This window comes from Euprymna scolopes, chromosome 41, assembly GCF_053919585.1.
Source record: "Euprymna scolopes isolate OS-2025 chromosome 41, ASM5391958v1, whole genome shotgun sequence".
Taxonomy (NCBI): domain Eukaryota; kingdom Metazoa; phylum Mollusca; class Cephalopoda; order Sepiida; family Sepiolidae; genus Euprymna; species Euprymna scolopes.
Window position 1 is genome coordinate 66,821,465 of NC_136522.1, and position 21,162 is coordinate 66,842,626.

At 37.3% G+C, this 21,162-nt stretch overlaps 1 protein-coding gene across 1 annotated transcript in view; it reads right to left on the reverse strand.

Annotated features, from left to right (window-relative positions):
* Positions 1-1,190: 1,190 nt before the first annotated feature.
* Positions 1,191-21,162, reverse strand: part of LOC145266578 (uncharacterized) — a 106,701-nt gene continuing 86,729 nt past the window's right edge. The window contains exons 8-12 of the mRNA XM_080122418.1: positions 20,794-21,000; positions 15,609-16,406; positions 6,816-13,598; positions 4,277-4,361; positions 1,191-1,944 (exon numbers count right to left, since the gene is read on the reverse strand). Coding sequence (XP_079978544.1) covers positions 1,853-1,944; positions 4,277-4,361; positions 6,816-13,598; positions 15,609-16,406; positions 20,794-21,000 — 7,965 coding nt within the window. The 3' untranslated portion in view covers positions 1,191-1,852. The remainder of the gene's footprint in view (positions 1,945-4,276; positions 4,362-6,815; positions 13,599-15,608; positions 16,407-20,793; positions 21,001-21,162) is intronic.

Here is a 21,162-nt window from a genome sequence, read left to right on the forward strand (position 1 = left end):
TGGCTTATCTCCCTTGCTTTTAATTAAATTCCACCATTTCAAAATACAAAATGGCAGGCTGTCATTGTGGATTAATTTTTGCACATCTACTGGATCATTTTTCGCAACTTTTGGAATTTATACAGGGTGAGTCACGGGAAACGGATGTTTTTTTTTTTTTTAGAACGCGTCTTGCTCTCCTTGAGTAAGGGGGGTACGGAGTGAGGAAGGTAGTCTTTAAACCTGCTTAAGATGCTGTTTAGTTTGTTGTTTTCCTTAAAAACATTCCTGTACTAATTTTGACATGACAAGTAAGTATGTAATAGAGCTTTCAAAATCCACTACTCTGCACAAGTATTGCTGATGGCTCGACCACTTCCAGTCGGTTCTATAAATGGAAATCAAAAACATTAGAGTCGATATGGATCTCGTCTTATAGAAACATTGAAAAAATTTGAGCAATTAATCTGAAAAAAAAAAACAAAAAAAACTGAATAGGTTACTTTCTGCTAATAAATTTCCTAAAATATTCATCGTATCTATAGAATGGCCAATTCTAATTTAGAATTCCACCTTATCAAAACTACAGAAAAATCATGATCTATATATCCATCACGGAACAGAAAATTTCATATTCCAAAAATCACACAAAATGATCAAGTAGGTTTTTTTTTTTGTTAAAAAAACAACATTTTTTAACAATTTAAAGCGATTAATGTGAAATCAGCAGCATTACAAGGCTGATTTAATATGTTTTTAATTATTGTGGATTTATCTGCACTCATTTTTTTTTTTTTTTTTAAGATTGCGACACGAGACAGGCCCGTCTATATATATATATTTATTTATAAAATTGATTTTCTTAGTTAAAAAAGACAAAGAATACTACTTGTCCAATTTACGTGGTTTTTGGAATATGACATTTTTTGTTCCCTGACAGGTGTATACATCATATAGATTTATCTGTATTTTCTATATATAGATATATATATATATATATTTTTTTTTTTTAATTGTATATAAGAACCAAAGGGTCATTACTTATATAGTGTTCATTTTCAAATCGTCGGAAGCTTACAAAGGTACAACCTGGAGAAGTCCACAGGTGCAGAGTTAATAAAAACAAAAGAAACGTTGTGGCAATAACCATACAATCGCCTGTAAATGTCGTTTTTAAGCAGTTAAAGATCAAGGGGTCAGCTAAGATCAGATTTTGAGGTCACATTAAAATTTGGTTTATTACAACAAAAAATAATTTGAAAAACGAAAAAAACAAAAATTCTTCACAAATATTTAAATTGGTTTTTAGGTTGTTTTTTTTTAGGGAGGAAGGGTGTTTTGTCATTGGTAATGTCTTTTTTTTTGTTTGTTTTGTGTGTCTTTTTTTTTTTTTTAATTGGAAGAAAATATTTGTGAAGATATACAAAAATAAACATCACAAATCTGCTCGATGAATGGATGGATTTATGAATGAGTGAGTGAGTAGAATCATAGATTTATGAATGGATGGATTTATGAATGAACACATGAATAAAATTGCCATGTTTGTAGTACAAACACAAAACTTTGTTGTAGTAATTTCTTGATAATACAGAGAGAAACAGACGTCAGAACACCACCGTTTCTTTTTCGGTTTCTCCTTCATTTTTCTTTAGAAAAAAGGCAAGTGATAGCTTCTTCGAAACCTGACAGCAAAAAGGATTTTCTCTCTGTTTCTTTCCAAGCAGGGTTTGCTGATCCAGCCATTTTTCGCAAGTCAAAGTGTCGACTGCAGTTCAGTAGCAAGAAATGACATTGCTCTTGGAAAAACGGATCATTCAGCTGAATAAGACCATCAGTTTCCCATTTTAGGAATGCAGACGTAGAGATCTCTTCAAAATGGTGCGTTATTCCATGGTTGTTTATTGAAAAAGCCAGGCATCGGTGGGTCCATATTCCTGGGTCCGAACCAGGACAATGCAGCATCTGGAAAATCAAAACGAAAGTTAAACTTTTTAAGATTTTCGGAATTTTTTTTTGTTTTGAGAAGAGGATTAATAATTTAGATTATTCAAATTCATTTGCAGTGTTTGGATTTTTCAGACTATTGTTCTCATCTTAAGTGTCATTTTCACAATGTTTAAGTCGATGTAACCTCTGACCTTCTTCACGTGTATCTTGCTGAACTCGGGAATGCTTCTGCTGAACTTGGAAATTTGGACGGAATTTCGAGCAGAACCATTTTATTACTTCATGGGGGTAGCATGCTCTTGTTCTGTCAGCCATAACTGGATGGCAAGATACACCCGAAGAAGGTCGGATGTTACATCAACCAAAACGTTGTGAAAATCACACTCAAGATGAGAACAGTAGTTCGATAAATCCAAATAATACAAATAACGAATCCTCATCTAAACTTTCTTCCGTTTGCCTGTTTCCCACCTGACAAAACTTGGATATCTTCAAGTCCAATATAAACAAGTTCCTGATAAACCGTCCCCTTAAGTAAGACACTTTATCAGATCTCCATTACTAGCGATTACTACGATATTGTCCCACTGATTACTATACAAGCAATAACCCTTATCCCTGAGTGGCCTCCGGGCCTTGATAAGTGGTGACTTCCATGTAAAAAAAAAAAAAAAAAAAAAAAAACGGTTGATTACTGTCGTTATTTGTTTCCCCGTCACACTAAGATCATCTGTAATAAATAATGATGTAACCTCCGACCTTCTTCAGCTGTATCTTGTCGAACTCGGGAATATGGACTGAAATTTTGAACGGAACCTTCTATTTACTTCACGGAGGTAGTATGCTCCCGTTCCATCAACCATGACTGGATAGAGGTCTTAAGTAATTTGCAATTGTAAACGTTGTGAAAATGACACTCAAGATGAGAACAGTAGTCTTAAGAATCCAAATAATGCGAATAACCAATCCTCATCTCAAAAATTCAGAAACGTAAGACCATTCTCATTGTTATATTTACGTTTCAGCTGATGTAACCTTCGGCCTTCTTCAGGTACAGATATTTTGGAATTCTAGGGTTCGAAGTTGGAATTTTCTTTTTTAAATCCTAGGAGTTGGACCTCATATCTTCCGGCTCTGTAACCCTGATAGATTATTCTTATTCCATCAGCCATGACCAAGTAAAGCTCCTAAATGTTATATGAACATGTGGAGAAATTGCACCAGACAAGGCATGAAACCACTTGATCTAAGGAGCTACTATACTATTAAAAGACCAAAAATGATAACTGTTAAATGAGCAGATTCCAATTCAGAAAGCAGCAATTCTTCCCCCTTTGTCAGAAACATCGCTTATGGAATGTGAGGACTAAAGGACAAAACAAGTAAGTAAACCCAATGCCCACTTTATGCTCTCTTCACTTGCATAAAAATCTTCAAATATAGATTACTAGCAGGCCATCCGGCGTTGTCCGGTCGTAAAATATACAGGAATATTATATTTTAATTTATACAGAAACTGAGCCATGTGCATGCGAGTATTATGTTTTTTTCTAAACAGTTCACTTCTTGTAAATAAAAAAATACTCGACCTGAGATTGAAACCTAAGCCTAAAGACAGTGAGTCAAGTATTATAACCATTAGGCCAGCTTGACATGATCTTTAAAAAGTGTTTTCAAACCTACTTATTCTGAATGAATCTGTAATGTGAATGATTCACGCATGCGCATTTGTGAAATAGTTGACAAACAGAAAAAAATCTGATGACTCCCAAGTACCAATTTTTATTTTGACCCCTTAGCAGCCCTTTTTTTCTGGATGAAAACTGATTAAAAAGTTTTACACATGTCTGAATACCCTATATACCAAATTTCAAGTCTGTAGATCAAAAATTCATTGAGTATATAGGTTGAGAAGTGTCCTCACACACACACACACAGACTTTTATAGATAAGCAACTAATAATTGTTTTTTTTTTTTTTTTTTTTTTTTTTTTTTTTTTTTTTTTTTTACATGGTGGTCACCACGTATGAAGGCCCAGAAGCCACTCAGGGATAAGAGTTATTGCAATTAGTGTGGAGATTTAATGAAGTGTTTACTTAAGGCGGTTCATTAGGAATTTGTTAACGTTGGACTTGAAGACATCCAAGTTGTAGTCAGGTGGGAAGCAGGCAGACGGAACAGAGTTCCACAGGTGTGCAGTTCTAAGAAAGAAGCTTTGTTTATGGAATCCACGTTTTGATTTAGGCACAGAGTCTAATTTAATTGTATTTTGTAATTAAGTATACTATAACATACAGCAATGAACAGTTAGTTATACTAATATACAGCAATGAACATTGATCTCACCTGGTGGATTTGGTCTAGCCATATCCGGGCAAAATCCGCTGGAAGACATAGAGGGTGTTGTATTGCTGGAAGAGGCCTGCTCGTCCTGAAAACGGAAGAAAAAAAAAAAAAAAGGAAAATGAATTTCAATTTCAAATAGCACAGCCGACGTTCAACAACTGGGGCGTCAAATATTGGGCAGATATTTTCACCGCAGAGGAAAAAAAATAAAATCATCTTGAAAAGGAAAACAATTACTTGCACGCATACATCCACACTATGAAAAATGGCTCGCCTATAAAGCAAATGGCCAGTGCAGGTTTTACGACTCAGTGCTTGAGAGCCCGAGCCACCTAATGTCTAGATGACAGATGGTCTTTACACTGTCTGTCAGAACAAAGTATGTAAATATTTCCACTAAAAGGCATCACCACTTATCAAGGCCAAGAAGCCACTCAAGGATAAGGGTTAAAGAGTGTACAGTAGAAATTGGACAATATAGTAATCATTAGTAATGAAAATTTGGTAAATTTGATAACTTATATAGAACGGCTCATCAAGAACTTATTTACGTTAGACTTGAACACAACCATATTGTAGTCAGCCGGAAAGCAGGAAAACGGAAGACAATTCCACAGGCATGCAGTTCTAAGAAAGAAGCTTTGTTCATGGAATCTACGTTTAGGTTTAGTCACAGATAAAGAGTGGGGGGGAATTATTGATAGTGTGTACAGCTAGACGAGTGTTTCTTGTGAAAGTTTGGCGAGGGAGGACCATAGATTGAAGCTCAGTTGAACACTTCCCATGAAAATAACGATACATCAGAGACAAACTCGCAACATCTCTTCTGTGAGATAGAGGTTGCAAGGAAGAGAAAAGGACATCTCCTATGAGGCTACGAAGTCTATTTTGAACTCTATCAAGGCAGGACAAGTCCTTTCTAGCAGCTCCTGTCCAGATGTGGCAACAATACTCCATCCTTGGACGTACCTGGCTCTTATATAGATAGAGAATAGCATCAGCAGTGAGATATTTACCGGATCGATAGAAAGGTCCCACCATTTTTCCAGCGGCCTTGGCAACAGATTTGATGTACGTGTTCCATTAAAGATCAGGAGTAAAGGTCAAGCCCAGAAGCATCAAACGGAAAGGTGACAGTGTTCTAATGACAAAGACACAGGCAGGCAAATACATAAAAGACAAAGCCATCAAGCCAAACATTGTAACATGGAACAAGCCCGAAAGAACTCATTATTGACGCCACAATTTCAAATGACTGTGGTCTTAATACAGCTGAACAGAAAAAAATAACGAAATATCAAAACCTCAAAAATGATTTAAAAACGACAACGTTTCGGAAAGAAATAAACATCATATCAGTTGTGTGATAGAAGAAACTGGAATACTTGTACAGTTTAATCAAGACATTAAAAAATGAAAATATAAAAAAAAAAAGTTATATTGTACATATCCGTTATGGAATGAAGTTCTCCAAAAAAAAAAAAAAAAAAAATTTCACTTAATTTCATCAAGTATTTTTTTTTTACAGCGAAAAAACAATTTGTTATACTACTGAGCAAAAGGTTCAATTTTTAGGAAGAAAAGCTAGTATTAAAGATGGGGAGGGAGTGTCGGCGCTTTAACTGGAGTTATCTCCCCGTGGCGTGTTCAAAAATTTCCAATTTCGCTGCCTTCAACGCGGTCTCATAAAAATGTGTTTGTCCACCGAAAAAAAAAAAAAAAAAAAAAACTACTCGATCAAATTAAGTGAAATTTTTTTTTAGGAGATCTTCAGTCCAAAATCGATACGTGCAATATAAACTTTTTTTTTTCGATATTTTCATTTTTTAATGTCTTGATTCAACTGTACAAGTGCCGAAACTGGCCTAATGAAAAAAATCTTAAGAAATATTTGGAAAAAATCTCTTGTAGACCAAACAGTAGCGAAATGCAGATAGCACTCATGAAGAGAACAAACATCTTTCAGTAACTCATTCTGGCTGGCCGATTTTATTTTCAAACTTCGCCTCAGAGCTTTGGGTTCGATCCTACCAAGTTTTACCCACCCTCCCCCGGTTTCTTTCACACACCTCCAAACACCCAGGTAACCCCGGGTATTTTAATATAAATCTAACTTGTCTGTTTAAATGTATGTATGCCTGCCTAAAACTTTCAACAGAGGCAATGGATTTTCATGAGATCAGTATCGTTTTTGAAGCTTGGCCTCTCAGATGACAAATATCTAAAAATTGGCTAAAAACATTAATTCTTTCCCCCTCAACTGGGTACTTTTCTACAGGGAGGGGGTCACTTTTTTCCGCTAATATTTTTGGAAAGTCATCCCCTCTTTTTCGATTTACTAGCCTTAATTTAAACCTACGTCACTTCCGGTTTGGCAATGGGTGCAACAGCAAAGATGTCACTTTTTTTTTTTTGCTCAACACACACCTCCAAACACCCGGGCAATGCCGGGTACCCAGGCTAGTATAAAATAAAAGGTCTTTTCTGTTTTCAACACTAAAATATATCCATACAAAATAAATAAATTATAACAACTTACCAGAAACTTTTTCGTCAAATTGATGTGACCTTGGATGGCCTTTATAGTTTTCACCACAAATTCTCTATCAATATTCGGCAATGGATCGGGTTTCCTCTGCAAGTACTCTAAGCAGTTCTGGTAGATATTCTTTGCCTCCATGATCATTTGTAAACGGTTCGGACTGATCCAGCCGGTGAATTTCTCTAACATGTACTTGCGTCGATCATGCAGCTTGTTTTTGGTAGCCTGCAACTTTTGGAATTTCATGATGTCGTTGTCCTTGTGGGCCTCCTGCAGCTCGCATGTCAGAGTGTTGAGGACCTCCCGTAGCGTCGCAAGACGCTCCACTGCCTTTCTCGGGATTTTCCGCATCAAGATGAGAAAAGCACCCTCAAAGGAGAACATATTGTCTTTCTCCTCGGCTAGCAGAAGATTAAGCGGAATTCTCTGATGTGGGGTTCCGAATCCGGAACTTTTTTCCATCCATGCTACTGTTTTGACGGCTTGCCTAATTTCAGGATCTGCAATAGAAAGATCTTCAACAGTATCGGTGCCAAAACAAGACGACTTACCGTCGTCTTCGGAATCATATCTGACATCCAATCGTGAATGAAGGTATTGGTCTTCATCTGGTCGTTGGTTTAACCACTTATTTAAGAACTCCAAATAGTTGGGTTTCCCTTCAAACGTAGAGGATTTTTGCAGGTCGTTGTCACCTTTAAAAGAAGACCTTTCTGAAGACTGAAAATAAGTGGAGTCAGATTCATTGGTACTAATGCTCGGTGCTTGTTTCAGAGCTTGAAGTTGACTTTGGATCTTTTTCCGGATCTTTTTACGTTTCGTCTTGGACATGTCATCAAATTTGGTCTCGAGAGGCATCCCAAGAGATTTTTTCAGTATCTTATATTCCGCAGAGCCTTCCTTCACGTACGTAAGAATATAGCTGTTGATCGTGTCAAACGTATCTCGCATATTTTTTTCATCATCATCGTCCTCATTCTGCATCGAGCCAGTTTGCATGTTCTGATCACCGGTCATCGTCGGTTCCATCTCTTTATCTGTCTCGGAAAAATAATCAGCTGTAAGATTGTCACTTGAAACAGACTTTCTGATCCCTACTGACCCTCCACTGTCTTCCTTGATTTCTCTTGAGCGTGGTGTCTTAGGCAAACCATCACCAGAGTGCCTCCCTGAGTGCAATGGCCCTTCATCTCTTGGAGGTGAACCACGGCCCCGAAAACTACCATCAGAATAATCTCCATCTGGACTGGGAGAATAACTACCCCTTCGTCTTCGACGGTGTCTCTCAGGCCAATTGTTTGAATAGCCCTGTTTGAACGAACCATATTCATTGGATTTCTCATACAATAAGCCATCAGATTCGTCCTGGATATAATCATCAGGATCAGTTGAAACTCCAAAAGTTTTGCTTATACAACGATCTGACTCACCATGCGAATAATTTTCCTTTCTATCCCGCGGATATCTGTCATTTTCAGGACTGTAATCGTTAAAGTTTTGATCAGAATAGTTATTACGCGGAAAAGGTCCAAATTTCCCACGCAAGGGACGTCCACGTTTACTGCGGAATCTCTTCCGCTTTCCGCGATCAAAATTATCCGGGTTGCCAGTATTGTAACGATCCATGCGATTCGGTGGGTAAAATCCGGATCTCTCAGGGGGACAATTGTCCGGACCATCGTGTGGGTAATCCGCTCGGCTTCCTAGGTATCTGTCAACATTATCCATCCGACTGTGCATATAGTTCTCCGTTCGGTCGTGAACGTATCTGTCTGGGGAATCATATGGATAGGTGTCGAGTCTATCGTATGGATAATTATCGGTGTTGCTAGGATTTCCCTCTTCTGTCGGAGATTGTCTTATACGTCGTTTGTAAAATCGTTCCTCGTGAGAAGTGTGTCGTCGATCCGGCTGTCGTCGCTTCCGGCGTGAGCTTTCCTCTTTTCGCCTCGAAGAGGATTTGTGTTTCGAATGCACGTCCATCATAGCCTCATCTTCACTCTCCTCGCTTTCTTTATCCGGCAACTCCCCTTCTTCGAGTTCAAGATCGCTGTTCTTGGCCTCATCAGTTGGTTTATCTCTATCACCCTCTTCCAGATCTTTGGGAATATCATCTGCCTGCTCAGAAGTTTTAATCGCTGAAGCTTTGGCATTTTGCTTGTTCGTACCGTACTTGCCAACACTGCTGCTCTTTGTTTTCTTATTAGTCGAACTACTGCTGGAAGAAGGTAAGACGTCATCTTCTACAGACTTTATAGGCTTCCAAAATTTTTCTGACCAAACTCTTTCGTCTTTCTCTGAAGATTTCTTTGTTCTACTCGAAGAACTCCTTGGTTCGGATGACGCAGGTTTACTTCTGGATGGCAAATGTACAGACTTCCGATCAGATTTTTCAGAGGAGCCCCCTTTCTCATGCGATGGTTGTGAAGCTAGTTCTCTTTTTATTTGTTTTACTGACTTCAGCAAATTTTGAAGATCCGACTTTCCATTGTTCTTCAAGAACTGCCGTGTTAACTTTCGAAGCTTATCGCGATTGGCTTTTGCTAGCTTTGCTTCTTTTGCCGATTTGGAACTGCCAGATGAAGCATGTGAAGATTTGGAGGAGGAAGTCGATAAGGAAGTAGATTTCTTTTCGCGACGCCTTTCTTCCCTGCTTTTAGACTTTTTCGAATCTTTGTTCAATTCTCTCTCTTTCTTTTTCGAATCTTTGTTCATGACCAAGTCTGTACTTTTTTCCGATATAGTAGCATCACCGGCATGCAAATCGGGTACAAAGTCACTCGTGGATGTTTGCTTGTTCGGATCCAAGATAATGCTGGTACTCGGCTTTATGCTCGGGTCATCTACCGTTAATTCCGCCTTGGGGCAGGCGCTCTTTTCAGAATCATGGCTGCTTGGTGGGGTAGCGGCTATTAAGTTAGCCAACTCTGATTTCATCGGCTTCTCTTCCTTTTTATTCAGGGAATCATTCTTAGATGACCTGGAACTTTCCGAAGACAATGACGAATCCATGGAAAATGTCCTTTTCAGCTTGAAAGGGACCTCTTTTCCTGCTGGTTTAACAGAGTCTAAGGCGCTGGGTGACATCGAAGGGTCCGAAGCTGATATAGAAACAATTTCTGATGTCGGACTATAAGAGGAAAACCTACTTTTATCAGGATCGGCTTTACTGATACCACAAATGCGGTCTGAGTTTATCGACGCCAATTCGGTAAAGCTTTCAGATTTAGGAATCTGAATATTACCATGGTTACTCCGAGAGGTTTTGGTATCTGCTCCGGAAGTAAGATCAGCAGAGTTAGAAGACAAGCTTTGGGCCTGCGCTGGCGTATCATTTTCTGAAACATTGGTGGATTTCGACGATAACGACGATAAAAGGTTAATCTCTGATGTCGCACGAGGACTTTTATTTGTTTTTGTTGGGTTAATATCGTTGTTACTCGTTCCTGCTTTCGGATTTATTTTGTCAGCAAACCAATCGAATAAATTAGGCGGTTTTAAAGAATCAGCCTGGCTTGGTGGATATGCGGGCAAATCAGGAGGTACGTAGCTGAGAGGAAATGGGATGTTGGTCAAATGGCTGGGAGGGACATTAAGAGGTGGAGGCCACGGGATAGAACCTGTTACGATAGGATTAAAGGTGGGTAGATTCGGCCAGACCCCATCAAACTTTTGGTTTAACCCCTGGTTTAGCCAGAAAGGCGGCTGCTGTGACGTCATCCAACCTGAAGACTGAGGAAAATAATTTGGGGATTGAATCGGCGCTGGTGCTGCTGCTGTTGTTGTCGGAGACGCGGATCGAGATTTTTTGGCACCTTTATGAAAGGAGTTCTGTTTTTTTCCAGAAAGCACGGGTATGGCCTGTCCGGGAACAAATGCTTGAGGGTCAGACATTGATCCTGCTGGGGGCTTTACAGTGGTTTCATCGCCTATCGGATTGGAAGGATTATATATTTCGTTCAGACTATTTCTCTCGCTTTTTTCTAATTTTACGAGATTTGAATTTCCTGGCTGACTTGTCTCTAATTTTCCATCGATATTAACACCAGCCGCCAAAGTATTTGATTCCTGCAAGCTGACATGCTCTGCTTTAACAAATTCTTTCTGCAAATCTCCCGAGTGAAACAGATCTTTATCCAAAACTCCGAGCTTATAATCTTTGTCCAAAGTGTTGGGTTTTTTTGGAATATTTGTACCAGCAGTAGCTGTAGAGTTCGGAGTCGGAGTTGGAGTCGGAAACGGGACAATTTGTGGCAAATGCTTCTGACCAGCAGGGATATTTTCTTTGACAACTTTCCGGAGAACATCCAAGACTTCATCGGATATTTCCAAAGAGGAAACAGCTTTTGCCTGACTCAGAGTCGACAGACTCTTCATCCAAATGTGTGACATATCCTTAAGTTCGCTTTTGCCCTCCATCTGATAAGCACAGAACAGAGATGATCCAGTAGCATTGCTGGATTCTGGATCAGCTGGGGGCACGGTTTCGTTAAACGGAGACATTTTTTTATTTTCTGTGTCCTTAGGGGTCAAGGTGCTATTTGAGTAGATTCCAAAATTGTCTGCATGCATAGTTTTGCCATTCACATTTTCTGAGAAGTGTGGCAAAGTTTTCAAAACTTGAGACGAGGCGAAAGATGACCTCGAATCCATACGGCCTGTCTTTAGGTCGCGTCCCGTGTTTTTTACACTGAAGTTGTAATTTTCAAAAGAATCCCTTCTTGGGGTGGCGCCACTAGCACCCTCGTCAATGTAAAGCGGCTTTGTAAGGTCCTCATCACTATCACTAAAATACAGACCCTTTGGAGATTCTGTAACAATGTCCATGTCGGAACACGTATTATCGTCAGACTTTTGCTGATTAGTGGAAGCCTTACTTTCCTTGTCGGAAACCGATGTAGCATTTTCTAAATTTGGCATTTTCAGGGACATTTCTCTGTAAAAACCCCAGGATTGCCGATCAACACTGGCTTCTTGTGATTCCACTATTCTCGTCCCTTCATCTGAAGAAATCCTTGTTTCTATAGATACATCTTTTGAAAACTGGGCATAAGCAGGAATAACTTCTCCAAGAACTCCTGGCTTCTTTCTGCTAGATGCTTTATGAGGAGAAGCTTCTTCCTCCGTCGGAAATGGTTTTCTGGTGGGTTTCGGGACCTCATCCTCAGTGGAAATGGTAAAGAGGTTCCAGGTATCTTTTTTTACCGGAGGCTTAACTTTACGGATTATATCCGACACATATTCTGTGGGGTCTGGTTTTAATTTGATACTCGGCAATCCCTCTTGGGCTGGGGATTTATTTCCACGTTTGCTACTCACAACTCCTTCTGCTTGATAGTCGCCATACACTTTCAAGAGCCGAGGATCCCTGGGCAGCAATGGTTCGATCAAAGCAGGAGTTTTAGATAGAGATTCTTTTACGGAAGGTAACTCAGGTTGATTTGATGGCAGTTTTCTGCTGAGTCGAGGGTCAACAGGAGCTTCAGAGGGTTCTTGGACTTCATCCATAGATATTGGGATTGTTTTGGGTGGAGGAGCCTTTCTGTGAGACATTGTTGGCGACATTTTTATAGGTTTTTCTTTTAGACATGACTTCAATTCCTCTTTTGGTTTCTTTGGAATGGTGGGTATAATTTTCGGTAAACTAGGTTCCTTTGAAAACGGTAGTGGCAATTTTGATGGGATTCTTGGATCCCTTGGAACCTGAACTTGTGGTGTTGGTGACCGGGGGCTGAACACAGAGTTGCTAAATGCAGAACCAACAGGCGGTACAACCAAAGATGGTTTTAGCTTTTCTGCGACAGGAGCAATTGTTGGGGGTGGGATTAGGATTGGGGGTGTGATTGGAGGTTCAGATATTGTTTTCTTGACGTTGTCAGGTTCTGGTGATAGAAAATCCTTAAACGTCTCGAAGACATTTGTTTTTTCACGTGGAGGTGATTTTGCTGGTTTTGTTTTGATCTTTTTCTCCATGTAAGCCTGAAACGAGATCTTTTGCTTCTTCTGTTCTGCAGCTTTCTTCTGTTCGGCCAACCTTTTCTGTTCCGCTTCCAATATCGATGGTGTTGACGTTGGAGGTGCTGAAATAGACTCCATGAGCAGGTCAACTTTAAGAGATTGGTCCGTGGCAGGAAATGTTGCCGGAGATACTAGGGAAGTCTTCGTGACAGCAGAATCTGGGCGGGAATTTTTTATTATCCCTTTAGGGGGAAGGGTTTTATTTGTGCTGACAGTAGGTTTAGGTTGCGGGTTTTGTGAGAGCAAGCCAGAAGTTAGGGTTGGCTTCTTAACTTCTTTGGGATTATTCGTTGAATGTTGAAGGGGTGTGTCTGATTTGGCTGATGGGGTAAAGCTCTTTTCCGGGGGTAATTTGGCTTTTATTCGTGGGATTTCAGCAACTGCGGGTTTTGGTTTCGATATTTTCTTTTTATCAGTATCACTTAATACGCTCTTTGCCGTTTTCTTTATCTTTGTGATCTCCGACCTTACAGAGGCCTTGATGGAATTAATAGAAATGGTATCGCTCATGGATTGGTATTCCATTGCAATGTTCTTGGTGACTTTAGTCTTCGTACTGCTTTTAGACACTGTTGTTGTTGGCACCTTGGCATTAGCAGGACTTTTACTGCTGCTGCTGTTGGTAGATTTAGAGGTATTAGCACTTGAAAGGGCAACAAGTGAGTTATCGGGTGGCAAGTTGAGGGTCTCTCGCAATTCCTTCTGACTACCAACCCACTCCATTACGTTAGAACTACCTTCCTGCTGTAAATGACTTGTTATCTAAAAGAATAAAATATATAAATTTGAGAAAGAAGAAAAATAAGTAAAAAAAAAAAAAAAAAAGAAACTTAAAAAATAAGAAATTTAAAAAAAAAATGTAATAATAAAGTGCTGAAGTGGTATAAATTTTTCTAATTAATTTTAAAGGTACTTCTACTTCTACAGAAAGACTACCAAGTTCAACAAGATACATCTGAAGAAGGTCAGAGGTTACATCGGCTAAAACATTGTGAAAGTAACACTTAAGATGCGAACAGTCGTCCGAAGAAGCCAAATAATACGCTTAAAAGTATTTGTTATCTAAATAAGTAAAATATATATAAAATGTTTTTTAGTGGTAGCTATTTTTTATAAATTAATTTTAAAAGTATTTGTCAACTTTTTTTTTTTTTTTTTTTTTTTTTTTTACAAAAGGTGGTCACCACTTATCAAGGCCCCCGGAAACCACTCGGGGATAAGGGTTATTGCATGTACAAAAGAAAATTGCAAATTAAATTCTGTAAATTAAATTCCTGAAAATTGAAATTTACAACAAATTAATTTTCCGACAAGGAATACAAATAAACAAATTAAACATTTTCTTTATTCCATGGAGTTCTAATGAATGGCTCATATAATCAGAGGAGATGTTTCTAGCAAAATTATATTCGTAGGCAGTCAATAAATTTTGCTAGTTAGCACATAAATTAAAAACTAATAATCATGAAAAAAAAAATCGTATTTATATGAAAGCTAATAAAATGCAGAAAAGCAACAGGTCAAAAGGATATTCCAAATGAAGTCCAGGTTTGATGAAGAAAGGTTAAAAAAAGTGGATTATATTATTGCTCTATCTTAAATATTGAGCTTTTTCATCTGGTTGGGATTGTCATATAAGTATTAATATTAATATCTATACTTACTTTAAGTTTGCCAAAATTATGACATTTGTAGACTGAAATTAAATTTTTCTTGATAATATATATATATATATATATATATATATATATATATATATATATATAATGGATTCTCCTATCAATTTCAACACATGAGCTTTTATCGCAACAACCAAGTTGCTTAGAAATCCCCACACAGTTGATTTGTTTATAGTGGTGAAATTTTGTGTCGAACCAATCACACTTTTTGGATGACTGCCACAGGACAGAATATACAGTAGATTGCAGATTTTTACAAGAGTTTCCTTCTCGTAGATACATGTCTTAATGACAACTGGGGGAGGGGGGGAGGGTGCATCTCTCCCAGTGAATTAATATGCCCCGAGATACCAACCTGAAAATTTCCACGACTCGGCGCGGTGCATACAATACCTAGCCTTCCCAAATGGTCACCCATCTGGTACTGGCCAGGCTCAATGTTGCTTAGCTTCGGTTATCTAACAAGAACTGGTGTGTCAGTCAATGTGATGATGCCAAATATATATATATATATATATATATATATATATATAGGTGAAACTTAATTTGAATTAAAGAAGAGGCTTAATGAACATAAAAAAGATATAAAAAATATAAATGAAAATATAAGTAACATGTCTCAATGTTGCTAGAATATTTGTCATGAAATTAAAACTCAACATTATTAATTTTCTTAAATGAGAAGGCTTTGTTTGGAAGCTATGGCACTGCAAAACTCTCTTACACTTCTTAGAATGATTCAAACAACTATTGCTTATTGACAAACATTTCCCAAAATGTAGAGATTTAAATGTAATGTGAACAAGGATATTTGTGCAAAACTCCCCACTTAGGATACCTCTATAAATCTGGTTTCTAATTCTCAGTCAATGTGCCTTGTTTTGGTTAAAAAATTTTTTTGAAAACTTAAATAATTCTTCAAAGTGAAGACATTTAAAAAAAAAATTTTTTTTTTAATTAAAAACATTTTTTTAAATTAAAAAAATTTTTTTAATTAAAAAAATTTTTTTTTTTAATTAAAAACATTTTTAATTAAAAAAATTTTTTTTTTAATAAAATTTAAAATTTATAATTTAAAAAAATAAAGACATACCTGTTGTACACAATTTTTCAGGGCCACGACTGGCTGAAATTTCAGAGATACCATCGCATCTTTCCAATTGTTAAAGCCAAGTTCCTTTAAAGTAGGTCCTTTGCTCAAACTCTTGTTGGTAGGAACCACATTGCTGGGACCTTCTTTGTTGTATGATAATAAGTCATCGTTTAAGGAAGTTTCTATCTCCGGTCCTTTAAAATTTGGGTCCCAAAAATTGTACACGTTATCATCAAGTCCAGACGTGTTAGTCGTCAATGCGAGGCTGCTAGCACCGAAATCTGCTGCTGCTTTCCGTTGCATTTTCTGCCTCTTCCGCCGGCGCCGATAGCTTGTCATATCGAAAGCTGCTTTCTTTCTCGTCTGTCGCCGAGTCGTCAAACCGCTATTCGTCTTCCTCTTCTTGCGTTCCTCGGTCGGTGGCAGGTACAAACTATCGGCTTCCGAGACACTGGTTGATTCAGAAAACTCTTGCTCCAGCAACAATTCTTTCATCAGCTTCGTATTGACAACATCGTCAATGCTGACTTCAGCCGTTGGCGGTGGGACCGTCTCTGGCAGAGGAGGTTCCGGCGGTAATTCTTTCTTACGCACCCACTTGTGATGCTGGCCCGGTATCAGCTGTTTTTTCTGAACAGTTTTCAGAAATGACTGGTAACTGGTCTCCCATTCGTTGGGTTTCAGCTTGAGGGGTTCCGCCTTTATATTGATTGGCTTGAGGGGTTCTGTCTTTATGCTGACTGCCTTGTCAACAATGTTGAGCAATTTTTTTAAGTCTTCTACGCTGGGGAGATTTTCCTTAAAGAAGAGAAAGTATAGAATTATTAAAGAATTAAAAAAAAAAAAAGTTAAGGTTAGGGCTAAGGTTAAAAATGTTTCCTTACGGTTGCAATATTTTTTGGCATGATATCAAGGTATATATGTGGAATGGTCCCTAGCCTAGGTAGAGGCCATCTCAAAGCATGTTTGAATCACATCGACATTTAATATGAATATAAATACCATTGTTTTAGGGAAGGAAGAAAAATGAACAGATATTTATATGGAGTATGCATGCATCATAAAAAGGAAATAAATGAAATATTAAAATAGTAGAAGGGTCACCAGTTAGCAAATGCTAGCTAAATCATAAACAGAATTTTATGAATGAAAAATGGAGAAAAACGAAACTGGCACGGTCCCTAGCCTTGGTAGAAACCACCTCAGAGTATGTTTGTGTATAGCCAAGAACGAAAGTTTATAAGAAAACATTTTTATATAAGAAACTAGCTTGGGTACCCAGCATTGTGGAGGTGTGGGTAAGGGTGTGTGTTGGTTGAGCAAAAAACAAAAATTAGGAGTAATCGGCAGGCTTGAACCCATAACGCGCGTGAGGAAAAGGAGGTGACAAAAGGTCTTATCGATGCGCCCACCGCGATTGTGACATCTCGGGCGATCGTAATAACATCTTTTATGCAACGTCATTGACACGAGGTTTGAATGACTCCCAAAAATGTCAATGAAAAAAGTGTCCCCCTTCTTGTAAAAAATGGCCCGGGTGACGGTAAAAGAATTAATGTTTTTGGCCAATTTTTCAATATTTGTCGTCTGAGACATCAAGCTTTAAAATGATACCAATTTTGTCACTGTTGAAAGTTTTTGGCAGACATACAAAAACAGACAGACACATTTTGCCTTTTATATAATAGCTAAGAATATAAACGTTACTTTCATGCTAATAAATGTTCATATTAAAACGTATTTGTGTAAAGAAGTTTAATAAAGTATCAAAATGTTCATAATGTATTGGGCAACGTGACATTGTGCATGTGTGTGCGTTTACTTTCGTTCTTGTTAGAGCATGTATAGATGTACATAAGCAATGATGATGAGCTACCCAGTAACCCAAAGACACGGGGTGAGGTGTTGCGTTTCGTTTTGGTTGGTGGAGTCTCTTTAAAACTGATTTTTTTCGCCAGGTCTTATACAAATTTCTATGTTTGCACTGACTTACTATGTTCACATATAGGTGTTATTTTTGAGGGTTTGGAAAGATTTCCATTGGCTGAAAATACTTTTGAGTTCACATTTCCTAGCTTTGGAGAGTGGAAAGAAAAGTAAATTCCAACGAAATGGAAAAAGAAAAATGGGTTAGCTATTCAAGCCATTTGGTTTTTAGTGTTAGTCGGAATCATTTTATGATTAAATCGACACAAAAGCACCAAACAACACGAACTACATGCATATACAGATATGCATAATAAAATGAAAATAAAACAAAACATTTAAATAATAGAAGGGTCACCAGTTAGTAAGTGCTACCTAAAACATAAACAGAGTTTTGTAAATGAAAAATTGAGAAATACGAAAGTGGATAAAAACAATTTTATACAAGAGATAAGAATAGTAATTGTCTGTATTTTTGAGATGAGGTGTTTTCATTTATTGAGATTGTCGGACTGACTTCCTCATCTTGGTTGTTATAGTCACAACGTTTCGGCCGTTTTGCCCTCCGGCCTTCATCAGGTGTTTTGTATCGAACCTAGTGACATATGGTCGAGTGGTCCTAGACGTTGTATCCAAGTTTATAGTTACCCAAAAGTGCTGAGTTCAATCTTGAATGAAGGCAGTGAAAAGTAACATTCAAAACAGAGAATCAGCAACTATGTCCCAGAGCCTAGCTGGAGTCCGAATACGGTACCCCCGTAATAATAATAAAGGGTTGGGTTCGAGACTCCTAACAAACAGTTCTCCAGTTCGATACAAAACACCTGATGAAGGCCGGAGGGCAAAACGGCCAAAACGTTGTGACTATAACAACCAAGATGAGGAAGTCAGTCCGACAATCTCAATAAAAAGAGACAAGAATATAAAAGTAAATATTTACAGTACGACACATATAGATGTTGAGTTTACAAATCAATATTTTGTGTAAAGCAAATTCCAACAGAGCAGATAAGGAGAGAGTGGAAGCAATCATAACTATGTAGGAATCACTTTGCACCAAAAAAATCTATATATATAAAGCGAAAATGTATGTATGTATGTGTGTTCGCTTTTTGTGTATGTCTACAAAAGGCTTTTTTCAGAGAAGCGGTCGGTCGCTTCACAACTTTTTAAAACTTTTTATATCACATATAAATCGTAATATCTCACAGTTAACAATGAAGCTCGCCTGTCTATTTAATTTGCTCGATTTCGGGAAGATAAATATTTGACATTTGTCGTTCTCCGCATGTGGGTTAGTCTTTTTCCAATAACATCTTGGGAAAAATAAAAATCCCGCAGTCAAACTTGACCTCATTAACTCATTACAACGGGCACCTGCCGAATCCAAGTAATCAAATAAATTCAAACGTGTTTCCGTTAGCATCTCGCGGTGGGGCCATGGTTAACGTCACACTTTTTTTTTTTTCACACTTTAATTTACAACTTTGTCTCAACAGTTTGATCCTCATACTTACTTTTTTTTTTTAACCCCCACGGAGTTTCCACACACACCTCCAAACACCCGGGCAACGCCGGATACCCCTCGCTAGTCTATATATATAAAAGGCAAAAATGTGTGCGCATTTTATGTATGTCCGGCAAAGGCTTTTTTTTCACTAAATAAAGATGTATATGCATATATATATTTATCTAAATAAAAATATATATTATATATATATATAACTGTAGCTGAAACATGTTGCAAATATGTTGCAAAAAAATGTTTATCTAAAAAATTCTCTGGGGGGGTTTACTATGTCTTACAACTGTTTATATGTCCCCTAGATCATAATATGTACGATTTGTGAACGCAGGTCGCGTCTAGATCTATTTACGTTGAATTTTACAAAATTCTTGCTATTTAAGCTCCTCTTGTGTTCGTTCGGCTTTTTCATATAAAAGCAAGATTAATTTGAAGCTAAGGCATTGGTTTCCAGCAATCATGCTGGGAACGTCCCGAAAGCAATCAGCTTTTGATCAATGCAGGGGGAAACCCCTTATATCAGACAATTTCTATTCAATTTGGACAATCCCCTTTTTATGGGGAGCTGGTCACATATGCAATGGGAGGTTAGGGAAATAAAAAAAAAATTTGTGAATTCATTCTGACATAAAGGTGTACAAGGACACAAAAAAAAAAACAAAGCACAAATTTTTTTTTTGAAAACTATTAAGTTGAATTTTTTTTTCTTTTCTCTTTCAGAATATAATAGTTAAACTTGTCTTTTTTTTTTTAAATTTTTTTTTACATGGGTGTCACCACTTATCAAGGCCCAGAGGCCACTCAAGGATAAGGGTTAATAGGTATACATTAGTCATTGTGATTTTAGCATAGTAAACAGTGGGAATTTTGTAACTTGGATTACTTAGGGGGACGATTCAATTAGAACTTGTTCACATTGGACTTTTTCTTTCTTTTTTTTTTTCTTCATAGGTATCAACACATTATCAAGGCCAAGAGGCCACTCAAGGATAAGGGTTAAAGAGTGTACAGTAGAAATTGGACAATATAATAATCAGTAGTAATGAAAATTTGTTAAATTTGATAACTTATATGGAACGGCTCATCAAGAACTTATTTAAGTTAGACTTGAAGACAACCATATTGTAGTCAGCCGGAAAGCAGGAAAACGGAAGACAATTCCACAGGCGTGCAGTTCTAATAAAAAAGCTTTGTTCATGGAATCTACGTTTAGGTTTAGGCACAGATAAAGATGTCTACAACATATTGAAAAAATATGCAGTTCTTGTCCAGAATTCCCCTATATTAAAAAAATGAAAATATTGCATAAACTGATTAAGTAGTTTTATTTTTATAAGGAAAATCATTTTTAAGCGATTAATGAGAATTCATAAGCATTACAACATAAATCTCTCAAGCTTGAATTATTGAGCTATCTCCATTTGTTGCTTGAGATTATTTTCAACATGACAACGCGAGACAGTTGCTCCTCTCTTACTCATAAATTTTATTTTCTTACAATCTCAAGAAAAAGAGAGATAACTCAACAATAATTCATACATACTAGATTTATGTTGTAATGCCTCATTAATCTCTTAAAAATGATTTTTTTTTTATAAAAATAAAACTACTTGATCAATTTATGCGATTTTTGGAATATCATATTTTCATTTTATCACAGGTATTACATCATGCAGATTTTTGGTTTTATTTTGTTTTTAATATGAGGATACGTAAAAAAAAAAAAATTGTTACCTCAGTTTTTTTCCCGGGAGTTGGAAGTAATATGGTCGTCTTTAATCCTTGTTTCAGGGAAGACACTGTCGTTTTGATTTTTGGTTCGTTATTTGTTGATTGTTTCGGTACGTTTTTTGCGTTGTTTTCCTTCAATTCAATTTTAGTTTTTATATAATCCTGGAGTTTCCTCAAATCTGCTTCGGAAACGTCATGCACGGAAAAAGTCTGCAAATCAAATTATGTAGACTGAATTTTAAAAGTTTGACATAAATAGCATTTAAGCTGACAAATCAACTTGGATTCTGTTATTAACAATAAACTAAGATAGTTCACTACAACTTTAAAAATACAGTAGAATCCCGGGATACGGCATTAAAAGTTAGTAAC